The following is a 19,187-nucleotide window of genomic DNA, read 5'->3' on the forward strand; positions in this document are numbered from 1 at the left end:
GATATTAATGGCAAACGATCGGAAAAGCACGTTGCAATGAATCTCACGATGGAATTCTTTAGAACTAAAGTGAAGTCCCGGAGATTCGAATGAACACCTTATCAAGATTACTTCAAGGAATGAGGTGAGGATTTCTCGTCGGTTACTGCACAGAGTCAAACTGGTATCAAAAGCTCTGTATCGTCTAACTCAATAGGGATAAAATAATAAGTAAAGAAAAAAAAACTTCAGGAATGTGGAATGAAAGAATAATGAAATAAAGGGTACCGTGCGATATGCTTAAAAGCGGTCATAGATAGAGAATGAAGGTATAAAACTATATGTCAATTATCAGAAATTGTAAGTTTGAAGGTTAAGTAAACACAATGTACAATGAGTATTGAGATAGAGTGATCGTATTTATTGATAACATCCTCACCAATTCAAGGACTAAGGAAAACTAAGTCGAACGACTGAAGATATGCTTGCGAAGAACTGGAAAATAGCAGCTGCATTCTTAGCTTCAAAGATATGAACTCTGGTTATAAGCTCCAGTGTGTGGGTAAATACCAAACCGGAGAGGTCCATTTAGAAACAGATGTTCCAAATAGAAAGAAAAGAGGAAATACCATTAAAATTGTTGAGAAATGGTTAAAAGAATTGAAAAAGTTAGAAATTGAAGAATAGATTTTGATCCGTCTTCTGGGTTATGCTGATACTTACTTTGTTGTTGAATATCAAAGGTGGTATTAATGCAGATGAGTGATGTTGACTTCAGTATGGGACGTTGTGAGCATCAAAGTTCGTATTGATATCTAATTTGATATGACAACAAAATGAGTATTAGTACCAAAAGACCGGGTTTTGAATAAAGTTTTGATTCATTCCGTTTCAAATTGATATATTTCCTTCCAGATAGTAACAGGTTCTCGCTCAATGAATATACTTGATAGTGATTGAAAAGAAATAGAAGTATGCTACCAAATGGTGAGTAGATGCAGTTGCCGAGAATTTTCTTTTTAACTTTTGACTAAGTGTAGAATGTTTCGAAACATCATACGTCATGAACTCAGGATATCGGACGCAGACGAATAGAAAATGCAAAAGGCTGATTAAGAATTCTCGAACATGATTGGAAACGATCATAGATCAGGCTAGTCAAACAGAAGGAGACATGAAAAGTAGAGTAGAACAATTAGTGGAAATAGAAAGTTCATGAACACGAACTATTAGAAGTGGAAAGAAAAGAAGGTTAGTGTAAATTAAGTTAGTCATTTGAACAGTAAGACAGATAGAACGATTGTGAATGAGTTGGTCTTGTGGTCACAGGTATAACAAGATCATAAAACATTCATGTGTGTATGACCATGAAGAATAATTTAGCTCAATATATATATATATACGGAATAGAAATTTGAATTAGGTTGCATGAGCAATTGATAGATGTTGATATTGGCAGAAGACTGTTGAGTAGTGGTGAAAATGACGAGTTTTGGAAAATTTGAAGTAAGATACTCGAAATGTGTCAGTGTATGTTCCTTAGCATGATTCTGAGGACAAAATCCTTTTAAGGGGGGAAGGATGTAACGCCTGGGAAATATTATGTAATTATTTTTATCAATAAATAATTATTATGTGATTTTTATGTGAATTTTGGTGAATTATTTGATGATGGACAATAATATTTGGATGTTTATTTCTGATAAAATTTAGATATTTTAATTTTCAATTATCCAGAATTAAATCTAGATAATTTTGGTATTTTTCTGGTAATTTTTGGATAATCATATGATTTTTAAGGATTTATAGAATTAACAATGATTATTTTTACATAATTATAAAATTACTTATTTTAGAACAAGAAATCGTCCCACTTCAATCATTTTTCCGTTTTTACAATCCGAAACTCTTACGAAAACTCCTTTCTAAATCTGATAATTCTGAACACTTTCCGTGTTTTGACTTTTTCAATCTGCGGTACGGTTTGACCTGTACGAGTCCCGGTGTGAAATTTGCGATACGCAAACCATTTTATATATCGATAGGAACCCATATTCTCAAAAGGCGAGACATTATTACCTTAATTTCGTATACATTATTTTATAGGAAGCCTTGTTTTGATAATTATCCAATTCTGGTATTAAAATCGTATCGTCTTTTCAGTTACTTAGCGGCTAAGTAACCTATTTGCGGATCCGATCTTTAAATGTAATTATTGAATTATTAAACAAATAAAATAGGTGATGGTCCTGTCAGTGATTTGTTGTTGTGTTATTAATCGTTTGTGAATTGTTGGACACGAAGGTTGATTTTATAATTAATTATTGAGCTGTATGAATTTAATTCATTTTAAAGTGATTTTATTAAATATTTATTCCAAAAATACTAAAATTGCTCCTAAAATTATTTTTGTTGTTTTATAATTTTATTTATTATTTTAGGAATTTATAAATTTTAGAAATTAATATTTTATTAATTATTTATCTTTAAACGATTTTCTGATTATATTAAATCGTAAAATCAGTATTTAATTCCAAAATATTTCAAAAATCATGAAAATTTTATTTTATTAACTTTTGAATATTTCGAGAATTTTTAAATATGTTCGGGTAAATTTCGAATTATTAGTACTCGTAGATTATTTATTTACGGATCTTTAATCGCGATTCGAACCAGAATTTCAACAAAAAAGAAAGAAAAATAAAATAAAATAAAATAAAATAAACACATATATCCCTAAATCCCCTACCCCCTGTTGGTATCACCGCCTCTCCCTCCCCTCAATTCTCTCTCGTCTCTCCCATTAAATCTCTCTGTCAACTCTTAAACTCTTTTCTCAATGATTTCTTTTCTATTCCCCACCGAAACTCCTGTTTTTGGTAAGCATGTTGTCTTCGTTACTGTGTTGGGCCGCCCTGTTGCCGCTGGAGCACCGGCCCGGCAACGGCGGTGGCGCGTGCCCTGTACTTTCGGGTGCATATGGTTGTATGTATATGTGTGGTGTGTATGTTCTGTGTGTGTGTGATACGTGTATGTGTGGGTGGGTTGAAGGACTGTGATTTGTGTTTTTCGTTTCCGTCTCTCTCCGGTTGCCGCCGGCCCAAGTCCGGCGAGGCGGCCTCCCCTGTAACGCAGCGCGTAGGCGCGTATCTCTGTGTTGTGTTTGATCTTGTTCCTGGTTTCGATTATTTTTCCGGCTTATTTCCTCTTTGATTCTGTGTTGATTCCGGTTGCGTGATATTGATTGGTGATTATGTGATTTTGCAGGATATAATTCACTGATTTTCTTGTGAAATAAAAATAATTATTTGAAAAGGGGAATTATTAGCAATTAATCGATGGAATTCGTGTCGGATGTCCGTAATAAACGGAAACCCGCGAATTTTATCGCCGTCGGCGATGAGCTTCGGCGAGCCGACGGTGGACCGTGATGATTTTAATCTGAGTCCTACGTTATTAATTAAATAAAAATAGTTGGTAAGTTAGTTGCGAAATGAAAATGCGAATAAAGATACAAAATACGAATGGTAATAATAACTAAGTGAATCGGAGTTGGGACTTGGTAATTGATTATGAGTTGAATGATTGCGATTGTTGATTGTTGTTGTGTTGTGAATTTTGACGTCGGGATGTTCGACGGGTAGGCCGATAAATAAAGGAAACGCTGCCCGATTCTCGGGAAAACTAATTCCGAAAATACGGGAACGTAACCTGTAATTATCGGAATCGTCGAACAAGGATATAATTGAACTTTATGAAACCTATTTACGTGACGTGACAAGATATTTTATGAATAATCGATTACCCTATTTTTCAAAATGACAAATATACGTATTTTCCGAAATTAAATATCGAACCGAGTTTCGAAAATGGAAACCATAATTGCTATGTGTATTTCGATAATACATATAAATATGAATTCGGTTATGAAATCGTATGGGTAGAATAGGATGACGATTTGATGTTAAGCTTAAGCGGTTATCTGAATTAGGGTATTTCAACCCTGTAGGTTTAGACGGAAGACCCAAGACGTGACATCGGACTAGGAACGATCTAATGATTAGACGTCGAGATCAACGAAGTTCCAACCGAAGGGTCTGAATGCTGGGATCGTATCCAGAATAGGATAGAAATTTGACGATAAAGCCGAATGATTAAAGTCGAACCAAAGTTAACCGATAATAGTGGTTAAAGCTTATTGAGGCAAGTATTCTGGATTTTTCCTTTTAAATACTGCAAGTATTCTTGAATTTCTTTTAAATACTGTAAATATTATTCATTCTTATTTTAAGTTCAGAATAATTAACTGTTTTACATTTCGCCGCAATTACTCTGATTATGCACGTTCCTTTCATTATTGTTCCTGTAATTCGATTGCTCTCTTGAGCAGATACCCATTCTTTTGGGTTATTTGCGAACTCTGAATTGGGAGTTTTGACTTCAAAACGGTTTGACATCAAAACACTCTACGAGCTGGATAGTGATACTTTGGGGATTAAGTTTTATTTAATCCTAAGGACCGAAACATAATCGGTGCCTTGAGATGAGCCGTAGTGCCTGGGGACCCGACTGGATCTATACGGGTAAGTATAGATCTGCACTGTATCCTGACTGATCAGCAGGATATAAGTGTGAACTAGTATCCAGTCTAATTTGTTGTTGATCGCCCTTAATGGCATTCCTTCTTGAAAGAAAAATGTGACTATGGATTAAAGTTATTCTTTCTTAGCACTCAGTTTCGGAAAAATTACAATGTTTCTAAATAAATTCGAGGTTCAGATTGTTGCTGCAACATTAGTTGCTCAGTGATAGTTAGAATCTTGAATGAATTGAGATCTTCTTAATTATTCAACCCGTCCTTAGCAGGCTGGTTTAGCAGGCTAAGTCTATGGAAACTTAGTCGAAAATGATGGATACTGAATAGTTAGGAATTTCTTGAACGTCATTTTATGAATAGTTGTTACATTCGTTGCTCAGGTATGAAGTGTTACCAGAAGCTATTTTGAAAACACGCGATCTCTGAAGCTCTTATAAAATGTCATTATTTCCTATGTGATTTATAGCAATGTAAATCAAATTGATTTTTAAGATAATGAAATATATCCTTTAAATGATTTCGTGTTTCGCTCTTCAAAATATTTCAGAGATTTGGTCCAGAAGTTTTCTTTGATATTAATGTTTGAAATTCAAATTATACTTGTTGGGCATTTTTGGCTCACTCTTGCTTTGTCAATTCTTATTTCTTCCAGAAACAGATAAGGATAAAAATGAATAGCTTAGATAGACAGCAGAAGTTCGAGAAATCTCCACTACGAGAGGTTGAAGAAGTTAGAAGAATGTGTTACGAGCATTAGTTCAAAGGTATTTACAATTGTATTTTAGTTGTTGAAAGTTGTAGAAGATTAGATTCTTGTTTCATACCATAACCTGTAAATGATCCGGATTCAAGGGGTTATTTGTTTATTATTTTGTTTTATGTAAAGATTGTTTAGTGACACCAAATCTTGACCCCGAATTTGGGGTGTTACAGTCCCTATTTGGACTTGTGCTGCTCCTGTACTGAGATGTCCAACATCAAGTTAGTCCATGTGATCTCTCCTTTCTGTCTTTTCAGGGAGAGAGCAAACTCATTCCAAGACTTAGGGAGCTTTTCAATCACATATATCACTCGAAACTTCTCAAGCAAGACCATACCGGACTCACCCAAATCATGAACTAACATCTCAGACTCATGAACCTGTTCAGTCATGGATTTTCCATCCACCAGCTTAAAATCAAGAAACCTAGCTACATAATACTTCTCAAGACCTTAAGAATCAGTTTTATGGGTTTGGTCCAGCTTTTCCCATAAGACTTTAGCAGTATAGGCATCTGATGAATAAACATCGAACAAGGTGTTCTCCAAGGATGCCAAAATAGCTGCCCTAGCCACCCCATCCTTCTCAGCCCATAAAGCATAAACCTTAATAGATTCAGCTTTCTCTTGATCCAACCCAGGAGGATCATAATGTTCCACTAACCAAAGACCCTTAACCGTTAACTATAGCTTCATCTTTTCTGCCAACGAGAAAAAGAAGCCCCACCACTGAATTTATTAGCATACCCGATAAATCAATTGGCTGGGGAAACGATACGTGGTCCAGTCAATGGTAGTAGTACCACCAGAACCAGAACCAGTCTCAACGGTATTAGGAACATCAGTTTCGTTAACCATCTTGCTAATTAACTATATATAACTATAATCTCTTCAAGATTGTTGGGTATAATTCTAACTACACAGCAACAATGGGCAGTTATATATATATAATAACAAGAACAAGGCAAATAACCAAATAACCAACTAACGAAATAAAACACGAAGGTAATAACAAACTAGAAAGACTGTAATTGACAAAGAAAGTAAAGAAAACTTATCTCTTATTGCTTTCTAAATTCTGATAAGAAGAAGAACACAACAGCTGAGTCCCAAAACCCTTCAAGAGACTTGACTGTTCTTGAAGAGATTTTTGCCCCCCACTTAAGCTGTGATGGAATGCAGCAATATCGCTTCTAGGATAAAACAACAACAGATCAATCTGGCCACATAATCTGGCCACATAGTCAACTTGATCCCAAGAATCACACTAGCCTCACCCATATCCTTCATCTCAAAGTGTCTCTTCAAGAAACTCTTTATCACGTTAATAATCTCAATATTGGTTCCAAACAACAAGATATCATCTACATACAAGCGCACGATCACACAATCATTACCTCTATCCTTATAGTAGACACACTTGTCACTTTCATTAACTAAAAACTCGAAGTCTAAAACAGTTTCATCAAACTTTTTATGCCAGTCTATAGATGCTTTGTTTAAGGCCATAGATGGACTTGACTACTCTACATACTTTCCTCTCATTACCAAAAGCAACAAATCCCTCAGGCTGATCCATATAAATCTCTTCTTGAAGGTCACCATGAAGAAAAGCTGTCTTTACATCCATTTGATGGATGATAAGACCATGTACAGAAGCCAATGCAATAAGCATTCTGATTGTTGTCATTCGGGCAACTGGAGAATATGTATCAAAATAATCAATGCCTTCCATTTGCCTAAAGCCCTAGGCAACTAGCATAGCCTTGTACTTATCTATTGATCCATCAAGGTTTAACTTCCTCTTGAAGATCCATTTACATCCAATAGTAGAACACCCAGGAGGGAGATCAACTAACTCCCATGTTCCGTTTGAAACAAATGAGTCAATTTCACTCTTTACAGCGCCTTTCCAATGCCTTGACTCCGAAGAATCCTTGGCTTGACGGAAAGTTAAAGGCTCATCCTCGACATTGTAAGTGATAAAGTCACTTCCAAAGTCCTTGACTACCTTTGCACGCTTACTCCTTCTAGGTTCCTTTACTTCATTAGGAGTAGAGCTATTACCAGGATCAACCCCCACATTTGTCATCTTTTCCACATGATCAGGAATAGAAGTCGATGTGTGAGTGGGATCATCCTCAGAACTACCCAAAGGTATACCAGTCTTCATTGGGAATACTTCCTCAAAGAAAGTTGCATCACGAAACTCAACTATCGTATTCGCCACAATACCAAGATTTTAATACTAAAAATCTCATAGAGGTTGTGGTTTCAAGATAGCCCAGAAAGATACAATCAACAGTTTTCGGACCCAGTTTCTTTCTCTTGTGTTCAGGGACAAACACCTTAGCAAGGCACCCCCACACACGAAGATAACTCAAACTTGTCCTACGCTTTTTCCATAATACATATGGTGTCTTGTCCATATGTTTCAGAGGGACTCTATTCAGAATATGGCAAGCCGTATTCAGAGCCTCTCCCCACATGTACTTAGGCAACCCAGAATTAATTAGCATACTGTCAATCATGTCTTTAAAAGTTCTGTTCTTTCGTTCTGCCACCCCATTAGACTCAGGTGTGTATGGTGGAGTAACCTCATGAACTATACCATTGCTTGCGCAAAATTCATTAAACAAGGTACTCGTATACTCACCACCTCTATCAGACCTCAAACGTTTAAGTATTTTACCAATTTGTGTTTCAGCTTCATTTTTATATATAATAAATTTATCTAGTGCTTCATCCTTATGTTTAAGCAAATAAACATAACAATATCTACGACAATCATCTATAAAAGTAATGAAATATCTACAATGATCCTTAGTCAACACACCACCAAATTCACATATGTTTGAGTGCACTAAATCTAACAAGTCTGAATCCCTAACAACATTATGAAAAGGTTTCCTTGTTTGTTTAGCAGTTACACACACTTGACACTTAGATTTCTTATCAATGGCGTACTTTGGAATCAACTCTAAATTCATCATATTCTTTAGAACACCAAAATTTAAATGACCAAGTCGTAAGTGCCACAAATCAGATGATTCTACACAATTAACAGAAGGTGCAACACTAGCATTAATAAAACCACCCAAAACGGGTTCAACATTTATTAAAAACAAACCATTAGACAAGTAACCCTTGCCAAAGAATGTACCAGTATGAGTAATAACTACTTTATTATATTTTAAAGAAAGTTCAAAGCCGTTCTTAACTAAACAACTTCCACTTATAATATTTCTACGAATAGAGGGAACATGATGCACTCTAGTGAGAGATAGAATCCGCCCAGAAGCAAACTTCATGTCCACGTTTCCTATTCCAAGCACTTGTGAAGCACTAGCATTCCCCATCGTCACTGTCACTCCATGACTGTTGATAAGATACAAACAAGCTAATATCAGCACAAATATGTACATTAGCTCCAGTATCAATCAACCACTCACGTGACATATAAGTGGAAAGTAGTACAGGGTGGTAAGTAACATACCAGTCATCGGTTCCAGAGGCAACAACCTCACCAATGACCATGTTAGCTACTGGCCCACTTGTGGTTCCAAGTCCAAGCACAGTATTTGCTTTAGCTACCACTCCAGCTTTCTTAGCTTTCTTACTTGGACAGTCCTTGCTCCAATGACCAACCTGTCCACAAGACCAACATGGTTTGTTCGCCTTTGGTTTCTTAGCCTTATTCTTGTCAGGTTTAGTGTTAGCCTTCTTATTGACTACCTTTCTTTTATGTCCTACAGTCACTACATTCACCTTCGAGCTCCCATGTTCCACAGGCAACACATGTCCCTATTTGTACTTGTGTTGCTCCTGTACTGAGATGTCCAACATCAAGTTAGTCCATGTGATCTCTCCTTTCTGTCTTTTCAGGGAGAGAGCAAACCCTTCCCAAGACTTAGGGAGCTTTTCAATCACAGACATCACTCGAAACTTCTCAAGCAAGACCATACCGGAGTCACCCAAATCATGAACTAATATCTTAAACTCATGAACCTGTTCAGTCATGAATTTTCCATCCACCAGCTTAAAATCAAGAAACCTAGCCACATAATACTTCTCAAGACCTTAAGAATCAATATTATGGGTTTGATCCAGCTTTTCCCATAAGACTTTAGCAGTATAGGCATTTGATGAATAAATATCGAACAAGGTGTTCTCCAAGGATGCCAAAATAGCTGCCCTAGCCACCCCATCCTTCTCAGCACATAAAGCATAAACCTTAACAGATTCAGCTTTCTCTTGATCCAACCCAGGAGGATCATAATGTTTCACTAACCAAAGACCCTTAACCGTTAACTAGAACTTCATCTTTTCTGCCAACGAGAAAAAGAAGCTCCGCCGCTGAATTTATTAGGCATACCCGATAAATCAATTGGTTGGGGAAACGATACGTGGTCCAGTCAATGGTAGTAGTACCACCAGAACCAAAACCAGTCTCAACAGTTTTAGGAACATCAGTTTCGTTAACCATCTTGCTAATTAACTATATATAACTATAATCTCTTCAAGATTGTTGGGTATAATTCTAACTACACAGCAACAATGGTCAGTTATATATATATAATAACAAGAACAAGGCAAATAACCAAATAACCAACTAATGAAACAAAACACGAAGGTAATTACAAACTATAAAGACTGTAATTGACAAAGAAAGTAAAGAAAACTTATCTCTTATCGCTTTCTAAATTCTGATAAGAAGAAAAACACAACAGCTGAGTCGCCAAACCCTTCAAGAGGACTTGAATGTTCTTGAAAAGATTATTGCCCCCCACTTAAGCTGTGATGAAATGCAGCAATATCGCTTCCAGGATAAAACAGCAACAGATCAATCTGGCCACAGAATCAACAATGATCAACGGCGACTCGCACCTCAGTTTGCCCAAAAAACCTATGCAACTCATATATGTTTGCTAGGTAGGCACCGAGACTTGTGTATTTTTATCTCAAGTGTACCTCTCAATATATAGGCATCTTAAGTTACTCTTTTTTTTATTTTACTTGATGTTGTACACCAAGTAACAAAACATAAAAAGTAAATAAAATGGGTTTTCCTTATTATTTATATTATATCCTGATTAATTAATATTAATATTACAAAATATATTCAGAGTGTGATTAAAATAATCCTTACTCAATATATTTTATATTAATAATTAAATAATCAATATAAATAATTAAACTTGTAATAGAAAATAAAAATATAAGAGTTTCCACTAGCACTAGGCCACACAAGCAACAACACTAACACAAGATGCTATATAAACTCAATATCTTTTTTTTACAATATCAATGTGGGACAAAATCCCCATAACTCATTTCAAACAAGCAATTTTGTCGCAATATATTCATGGATTCCACTAAAAAAATGTCTTAGATCCAAATATGAAAGTTGAAGTCATCATGTCAAGGAACAACCTCCAAGTATTAGCTTTCGGAAATCATATGAAGAATATATATAAAATATGACTCAAACTTTCCATTTTCTGACCGTCGTTACGTTACGTGCAGGTAATATTCATCTAGTCAAATTAACGTAACTTGCAAACTTACTACTGAGTTACAAAAGGGACAATGTAGTTCTGAATGCGTTTGGGTAGTGAAAACTATTAAGGAATAAAACTGAACTCAAATTTAAAGTGACTCGTTGGAGGGATTAGGCCTTAAGTTTTAGCAAGTAGCAAGGGCGTACTTGTCGGATCTTAGGCATTTTTCACAATCACAACTTTTCCGAAATGTATGGTGAGAACATTGTATCATAAGTTTCCCCGAGTTAAATCTAAGCTTCATCATTTAGCTTTGCTTCATTTGCAGGTAAAGTGCGGATTATGAAAAAAAAAACAAAGCTGAACAAATAGGCAGAAAAATTTGGAGGAAATGTTCAATTATCTACAAGATGTCCCTTGATTAATATCACTCTTCTTTGTGAATCCAAAATGCTAGGCAGCTTTTTGTGATTGTAGTCACATTTTTTTAATAGGATAAGTTTTTCTTTTTGACAATTTTAATAAGATTAGTTAGTTTTAAACTGAAATGCATGAGTAATTAGTTGCCAAGTATAATGTCCTGGTCAAAGTCAATGCTCCTAAATTTTCAGGAGTTCGCGTACCGTAAGGTATGGCGTGTCGATATTACTTCCTCTCATTTCTGATTTAGTTGTTTTTTTTTTGAGTAAATTTCTGATTTAGTTGTTATATTTTATTTTGACCCGTTAAATTGACCGAAATTTAACCGGAATTTATTATATTTTACAATTGAATAATAAAAAAACATATCACCGGAAAAGTAAATTTGATCTATATATAATTTTTAATTTTTAAAATAATATAACAGTAATATTTTATTTTTATTCAAAAATTAATCAATCTAACTTTTATAAAAGGAAATATGACAACTAAAAATAAACGGACGGAATAGTTACTACTCAAAATTGTCCTTTTCAAATTATTTTATCCGCTGAATTTCTATTTATCACATGAACAAAAATAATAATTTATTATCTCTCTTTTGCTAATTAGTTATAAACGACACACAAGAGTCAAAGTGTTTGCATTCTGTGTGGGACAAGTGTTCAACTACTCCACCGACCATTAACAAAAGTTATTTTCTTATAATAATTCAAAAAATTGAAAAGATACATTTGTATATGAATTATAAAATATTTTTAATTATATTTCGAATTGTCAGTAAATTTGATTAATGGGAAAGGACATTTTTTTTTTAAATTGAAGGGAGTAAATTTGTTGGCACCTTGGGCTAAGTGATTGTGCAACTGCAACCCGTAATGATATTTTTCAGGCAATTAATATAAAATTACTCTTCAACCTAAAGACGTTCAGGAAAATATTATGACCTTTTTTTAGCCTCTCCGTGTACGAACTTGTAAAAATTTTATGAATTGCAATGCCGACCTCAAAAAAGGTGATTGTGGCGAAATTTTTTTTATTAAGGTGAAAATAATTTAAAGAAAACAACAAGAATAAGAAGTGGTGTGTGAGGTTTGATTTTAAATTAAGCGCTGACAAAAAGATCATAGTCATACTCACACGGACAGGTGCTGCTGCCTAGATTGTTACGTTTTGTAATAAAGTAATGTAGCACACAAACATATTTTAACACTGTCTTTGATTTGACTTTACTTCCAAGCAACATTACTTATTTTAAGTATACTTTGATTATGTTGACAAAACTCATTCAACCTCTAGTTAGTCATAATTAATGTCTGGGCTAACCAAATCTAACTTGTTTATTTATTTTATAATATGTTCATGTTCAAACAGTTAAAAGAGATAAAAAAAGATACTCATACATATATTATATTCTAGAGGAGGGTTGCTGTCAGCTTGGATTTTGAGGCCCCAGTAAACGTGTTATAGCCTTATAGGGTTGAGCTGACGAAGTTGCTTGTGCAATAATCAGGATTTGAATGAATCAACCCTTTGATACAATCTATGCTTAAGATATTATTAAGGTAAACATTTCTTGGTCCTTGTTTGATTTATTTGTGATGGTGATGTGTTCTTTTGTTGCATGTTGCATTTTGGATTTGACCAGCTTTGTATATTTTTGTATGTCTGTGAGTTTGTAAGTGATTTGATGGAGTGAGGTAGACTTTTGGTAAGTTTTACTATCTGGGGTTCTCTTGAAAAGCTAAGAATATTGGTTCTTGATTTGGGGTTTTTGAGGAAAAACTGGAAAATGGGTTGAAGTGTTTTTTAGGTGAATTGTGATATAGTGTTGAGTTTTGATTGAAGATGACAAGGGTTTTGTTGTTGATGAATTCGATGATCAAGAGATATAGAATTTTACAGACCTTTATGTGATTTTAGATGAATTTAGGGTGAATTATTGTTTCATTTCTATGCAAGACTAGAGAGTAGTTTGCTGATTAAAAGGGAAAACCAAGGGGATTCTTGGAAGTTTGTGAAATTTGGTGATATTAGTAGAGGAGAATTGGGTAAAAGTTGTGTGTAAAAGGGCAGTGATCATATGTTATGGCAACATCACCATCTCCTAATTCTTCGCCTTCTGCTGACCCTCCTATAGCGATCACTGCTCCACCGCCTCAGCCATTGTCTCCGGGTTCTTTTCAGCCTAATGCAACTTCTACTACCCCTCCACCTCAAGCCCCTCCTCCGGTCTCACAAGCGGCTTCACCAGCTTTATCACCTCCTCCGGCTGATTCCCCACCACCGTCTTCCAATTCTCCACCACCGACACGGATTTCAGCAAGCCCGCCTACACCTACACTTTCGCCACCAACCAATGCTCCTCCGAGTACACCACCTCCAAGCCTATCTACTCCTCCGCCTACTCCCTCGGAAAGTCCACCTACTAGTCCACCTCTGCCACCAGCTAGTCCTCCTCCGCCAGCAGCAAGTCCACCTCTGCCATCAACAAGTCCACCTCTGCCACCAGCTAGTCCTCCTCCGCCAGCAGCAAGTCCACCTCTGCCATCAACAAGTCCTCCTCCACCACAAGCAAGTCCACCGAAACCCATAGCAAGTCCTCCTGAACCAGAGGCAAGTTCACCTTCACCCCCAGGAAGTCCTCCTGTAAGGCCTGCAAGTCCACCTACAACTTCAGCAAGCCCTCCTAAACCGGCAACAAGTCCACCTTTATCCCCTACAAAGCCTGCAAGTCCTCCTTCACTGCCGGAAAGTCCACCTACACCAAAGAGTCAAGCAGCTCCACCATCTTTAAATTCTCCTCCCAACTTCAGTCCACCACCCCCACAAAAACAACTCTCCCCTCCACCTCCGTCTGTTGTTCCATCTAAACCTTCTCCTCCTTCTCCTGTACAAATACCACCATCAGGTAACCCTTCTACCAACAACTCTAATACACCCTCGGCCTCAACCTCAAAATCAGATGATGGTGGTGGCATTGGTATTGGAGGAACAATAGCCCTTGTTTTAGTATTAGGTCTCTTACTGCTTAGTTTATTCGGAACAGTTATCTGGTGTGTTAGAAAGCGAAAGAAGAAATTTGCTGGAACGAATGGTGGTCATATAATACCAACCTCACAAAGTTCTTCCCCAAAATCAGGTAGTGCTTCAAAGTAACATTTCTTTTCTTTGGCCCTGCACCTTTTTATTACAAAATATATGATTGGGCATGATGGCCATCTAGAGAATTTAATAACCTGGAACTACAAAAAAATTAACATTATCAGCATAATTACAGTTGTTGTATATCTAATGTGTGGCTTTTACAAACTTATGAAATTTAATCCTAGATATCAAGCGTACTAGAGGTCGTAAAGTGTATATAACTCTGTTTCTGACAATAGATTCAGGCTTACTAAAACTACAAGCATCAGTATTCCATGGTGTGAGTAATAGCAGTGGATCTGTATATTCACCAAGAAACCCTGGTGGATTGTCTAATTCAAGAACATGGTATAGCTATGAAGAACTTTTGGATGCTACAAATGGGTTCTCAGAGCAAAATTTACTAGGTGAAGGTGGATTTGGTCGTGTGTACAAAGGCTGCCTACCAGATGGAAGAGAGATAGCAGTGAAGCAACTAACGATTGGAGGTGGGCAGGGAGAAAAAGAATTTAAGGCCGAAGTTGAGATAATTAGCCGTGTACACCACCGCCATTTGGTTTCTTTGGTCGGTTACTGCATTTCTGTAAATGAAAGGATGCTTGTCTACGATTATGTTCCAAACAACAACTTGTACTTCCATCTGCATGGTAAAATGATAGTTACCAAAGTTAAAAAAAAGATGTTGCATAGTTTTATTGGCTCCTGTATGTAACATGATCATACTTCTTGTATTTTATAGGGAAAGGTAGGCCAGTGATGGAATGGGAAAGACGTGTAAAGGTTGCTATTGGTGCAGCTCGCGGAATTGCCTATCTCCATGAAGATTGTAATTACCTATTCCTTCTCTGTTTCCACATTTTTAAGAGTACATTTACCACTTACATAAGAAAATAAAAGTGATGCACCTTTCCTCTCTGCTTTTGTTAAGTGTTTTTCTGATATGTTACCAGTATGAAACATGCACATTGCTGCATTGTCTTATGACAACACTTACAAAAAATTTCGTAGCTGTGTTAGTTAAGGCGAGCACTTTTGGTGACAATAGAAGGATACTAGTATTGCAGTGTGTGCTTTCAGTAACGGGCCATTACATGCTTTTTGAAGACTGAATTTACGTAGCTGCTCAATCTGAGATATTTTTATGCGCTTAAAGTATATGTTAATCAAACTTTTATTTTTGTAAGAAGTAGATATTTATATAAACACTGTGACATGAGTCTTAAAGAACAAGAATTACCTAGCCATGTATGAGTACTTCAATCAGCAGCTCACCGGCTTGCAGTTGTAGACAATTGTCTGCAACTTATCTATTATTTCATTGTTTTCCATTAATCTGCTTCTTTTTTTTACAACAGGCCATCCTCGCATAATACATCGAGATATCAAGTCATCAAATATCCTTTTAGATAACAACTTCGAATCACAGGTATGCTAACTCTTCATTAACTTTAACTAATTCCTGAGTACATGTTGAAATTTTAATATAGTAGTCCTCCCGTGTAACAGGTTTCTGATTTTGGCCTTGCGAAACTAGCTTTGGATGCGAACACCCATATAACAACACGTGTGATGGGAACCTTTGGGTATGTCAATTATCTGACTCTTATGGAATATAATATTAAGATAGAAATAAATACAGACATTCAGTGACTGGTAACTCACTATGAGAGTTTAACATCAATTTCATTTCAGATACATGGCTCCTGAATATGCAGCGAGTGGTAAATTGACTGAAAAGTCTGATGTTTATTCATTTGGTGTTGTGCTTCTGGAACTGATTACTGGACGCAAACCTGTGGATACTTCTCAACCCTTGGGAGATGAAAGTTTAGTTGAATGGGTAAGTTTTCTAAATGATGGCCTAATTTTGTGCCTCTGAACGTTATGCATCATATCCGTGTTGTATTAATCTTAACCAGTGTCTTTAACCTCGTAACTTCTTTTGGTCTTATTATTTCATAGGACTTAGTTTTTGTACAAGTGGGTCAATTCATCTTTGTATAGCTGTGTCGAAAGTTTACTTATAGTGTGTATGTGCTGCTTGTGCGTTCGCACTTGTTTTGGGGGAAGTTCTCAGTATCCCACAACATTTTACTTATACAATGAAAAGTTTTTGAGGTCTTAAACTTGTTGAACATTTTCGCTGTTTCCCTGTTTCTTTCGTTGCTCCAAAATTCTTTCCTGTAGAATTGATAACTTATTGTCTATTAGGCATTATGCGGTTTAAGCTTTTTCTAGACTTAAATCCTTGAAGATTTGGATTCTTCCTTGCGGCTTGATCTGTGAATCTAAGAAATAGCGAATGGAAATTGTTTCCCCAACATTTACATTGCACAACATATTACATTGTGTGATATGTAGCAGTTGTGTGGATAAATGCCTCATAATGATAAAGCTAGAACTATGGCGAGGTACCTTGTAGTCATGGCAAAATAAGATTTTGCAACCCAATATATCACAGTCCTATACATATTATAATCAGATATTTTTATAATTCCATAATAAAGATGTTTTTCAGCAAAAATAGAGTCAGAGGATCTGCTTGATGGCAAAAAAAAAGTCAAAATTGGATGCACTTAAATGAAAGATTAACGCGATACGTTCACACTTTTCTTGGGGAGCTGATGCTGCATTATCTCAGCACAAATGATATCATCATTTATATTAGCCTAGGGCCTCAAGTTAAATTAGGACAGCCTTAAACATTTAAATCAAATCCTGCAGGTATGCGGAACGTGGTATGAAGGTGGACATTATATAACTTTACATTGTGATGCTTCACAAAACGATAATTTTTAAATATTACCTCATTAAACTTAATGTAAGAATGTAGCACATGATTGATTACATATTACAAGCTGGTATATTTATTACAGAACTTGTGACCAAGTGTCACAGTGCTCGCTTATGCAGGCATATAGATTTTGTCGAATAATGATTCTTCACCATTTTTTTTGTGAATTTTTGTGATTTGTTTTGTTTGGTCTGAGAACATTTACGTTGTCTCGGTTCAGTGATTGGTTATAGAATTATAATTGTATATATAATAATAATGTTAACTTTTCTATGAATGACCAAAGTTGATGTCAGAAAATTGTAATTTCTGTGTGAAGCCATTTTCCTCTTATCCTTCTTTCACTGAGAACTCTGGTATTTCTTATAGGCTCGACCTTTGCTTGGTCATGCTCTTGAGACAGAGGATTTTACAGCATTGTCAGATCCAAGGCTTGAAAATAATTATGCCGACATTGAAATGTTTAGACTGGTGGAAGCTGCTGCAGCTTGTGTGAGACATTCAGCTGCAAAGAGACCACAAATGGGACAGGTATTATTTTTGTGTCGCTTTCTGTTTTCAGAAATTCAATATAAAAATTCAAAAGGAGTTCTCATTTTCATCACTATCTGAATATCAGGTTGTGAGAGCATTTGATAGTATGGTCACTGCAGATTTAAGCAACGGGATGAGGGTCGGTGAAAGTGAAATATTTAACTCTGCACAACAATCTGCAGAAATTAGATTGTTTCGGAGGATGGCGTTTGGTAGTCAGAATTACAGTACAGATTATTTTAGTCAGAGTAGTGATATCAGTTAAAGACCTTGATGTAAAATTTTCATATAGCTCAATTCTTTTTTTAAAAGTCAATTTTTCTAACGGTGTCATAGCAAAGCTGAGTAGCTGCAAAAATATTTTAGAGCTGATAAAAGAGGAAATGAAAGCATACACATATTATTACTAAGTACTTCCATGTTGCCTCTAATCTATACATTTTCTAAATTTCATGCCTTTAACAGAAACAATATTTTCTGAAAATTATATAGAACCTGTAAAAATGTCCACATCTGAGCAGCAGCTTAAATTAAGGGGAAAGCAATCTTTACCCTCTGTTAAATTTAACTTTCTATATCTATTCAAGTATCAAGAATAGGTCAAACCATAAAAATCTCAAGAATCAATTCACGTTAATACTCTGAATTATATACCGCACACATTTCACCTTGCACATTGTCAAAAGTCTTGAGCATCATCATCCAATTAAGGGAGAAGATTAATATCCAAATGGTGAAAAAATAAAATCTCACAAAAAATTTAAGCTGATCACCTCCAACATAGTTGTTTTTGGGGACCTCCATTAATTTGAGGCCATGGCGCCTAAGCTCGAATCTGAACAGCTTGAACAACTAAAAGAAATCTTTCAACGTTTCGACATGGACAAAGATGGAAGCATCACCCAACTTGAGCTAGCTGCTCTTCTCCGGTCCCTTGGCATTAAGCCTAAGGGTGATCAAATTCATGCATTGTTGAACAACATGGATGCAAATGGCAATGGTTCCATCGAGTTTGATGAACTGGTTGAAGCCATACTACCAAATTTGAACGAGGAGGTGTTGATAAGCCAAGATCAACTTCTGGAGGTTTTTCGATCATTTGATCGCGATGGAAATGGCTATATCACCACAGCTGAGCTTGCTAAACAAATGGCTAAAATGGGACAATCTTTAACATATGCTGAAATATCAGAGCTAATGAAGGAGGCTGACACAAACGGTGATGGTGTTCTTAATTTCAACGAATTCGCTACCCTTATGGGAAAATCTGCTAGCGATTTCCTCAGAAGTCTTGTATAACCAGCCAGAGTGGAATGCAACATTTTTATTTCAATCAATGTGGTTATATGCATTATAAATTGTTTTAATTTGTGATTCTGGAATCTGGTTACAGGATTTATTGACTTTTTGCTTGAAACTCTGATGTATAATCTTGGTTTCTTTTTTATGCATATCT

The 19,187-nt window shown here is 35.9% G+C and overlaps 2 protein-coding genes across 2 annotated transcripts; both read left to right on the forward strand.

The window, feature by feature from the left end:
• Positions 1 to 12,615: 12,615 nt before the first annotated feature.
• LOC141673793 (proline-rich receptor-like protein kinase PERK9) lies at positions 12,616 to 18,144 on the forward strand. The gene is made up of 8 exons (XM_074480534.1): positions 12,616 to 14,398; positions 14,643 to 15,050; positions 15,143 to 15,229; positions 15,759 to 15,829; positions 15,910 to 15,986; positions 16,096 to 16,243; positions 17,567 to 17,728; positions 17,817 to 18,144. The coding sequence occupies exons 1-8, from the start codon at positions 13,345 to 13,347 to the stop codon at positions 17,994 to 17,996; spliced, it is 2,187 nt and encodes a 728-aa protein (XP_074336635.1). The 5' UTR covers positions 12,616 to 13,344; the 3' UTR covers positions 17,997 to 18,144.
• Positions 18,145 to 18,547: 403 nt separating this feature from the next.
• Positions 18,548 to 19,176, forward strand: LOC141673808 (putative calcium-binding protein CML16). The gene has a single exon (XM_074480547.1). It carries the CDS (start codon positions 18,548 to 18,550, stop codon positions 19,028 to 19,030), a length of 483 nt encoding a protein of 160 aa, XP_074336648.1. The 3' UTR covers positions 19,031 to 19,176.
• The last annotated feature ends 11 nt before the right edge of the window (positions 19,177 to 19,187 follow it).

Source organism: Apium graveolens, chromosome 1 (genome assembly GCF_009905375.1).
Source record: "Apium graveolens cultivar Ventura chromosome 1, ASM990537v1, whole genome shotgun sequence".
Lineage (NCBI taxonomy): Eukaryota > Viridiplantae > Streptophyta > Magnoliopsida > Apiales > Apiaceae > Apium > Apium graveolens.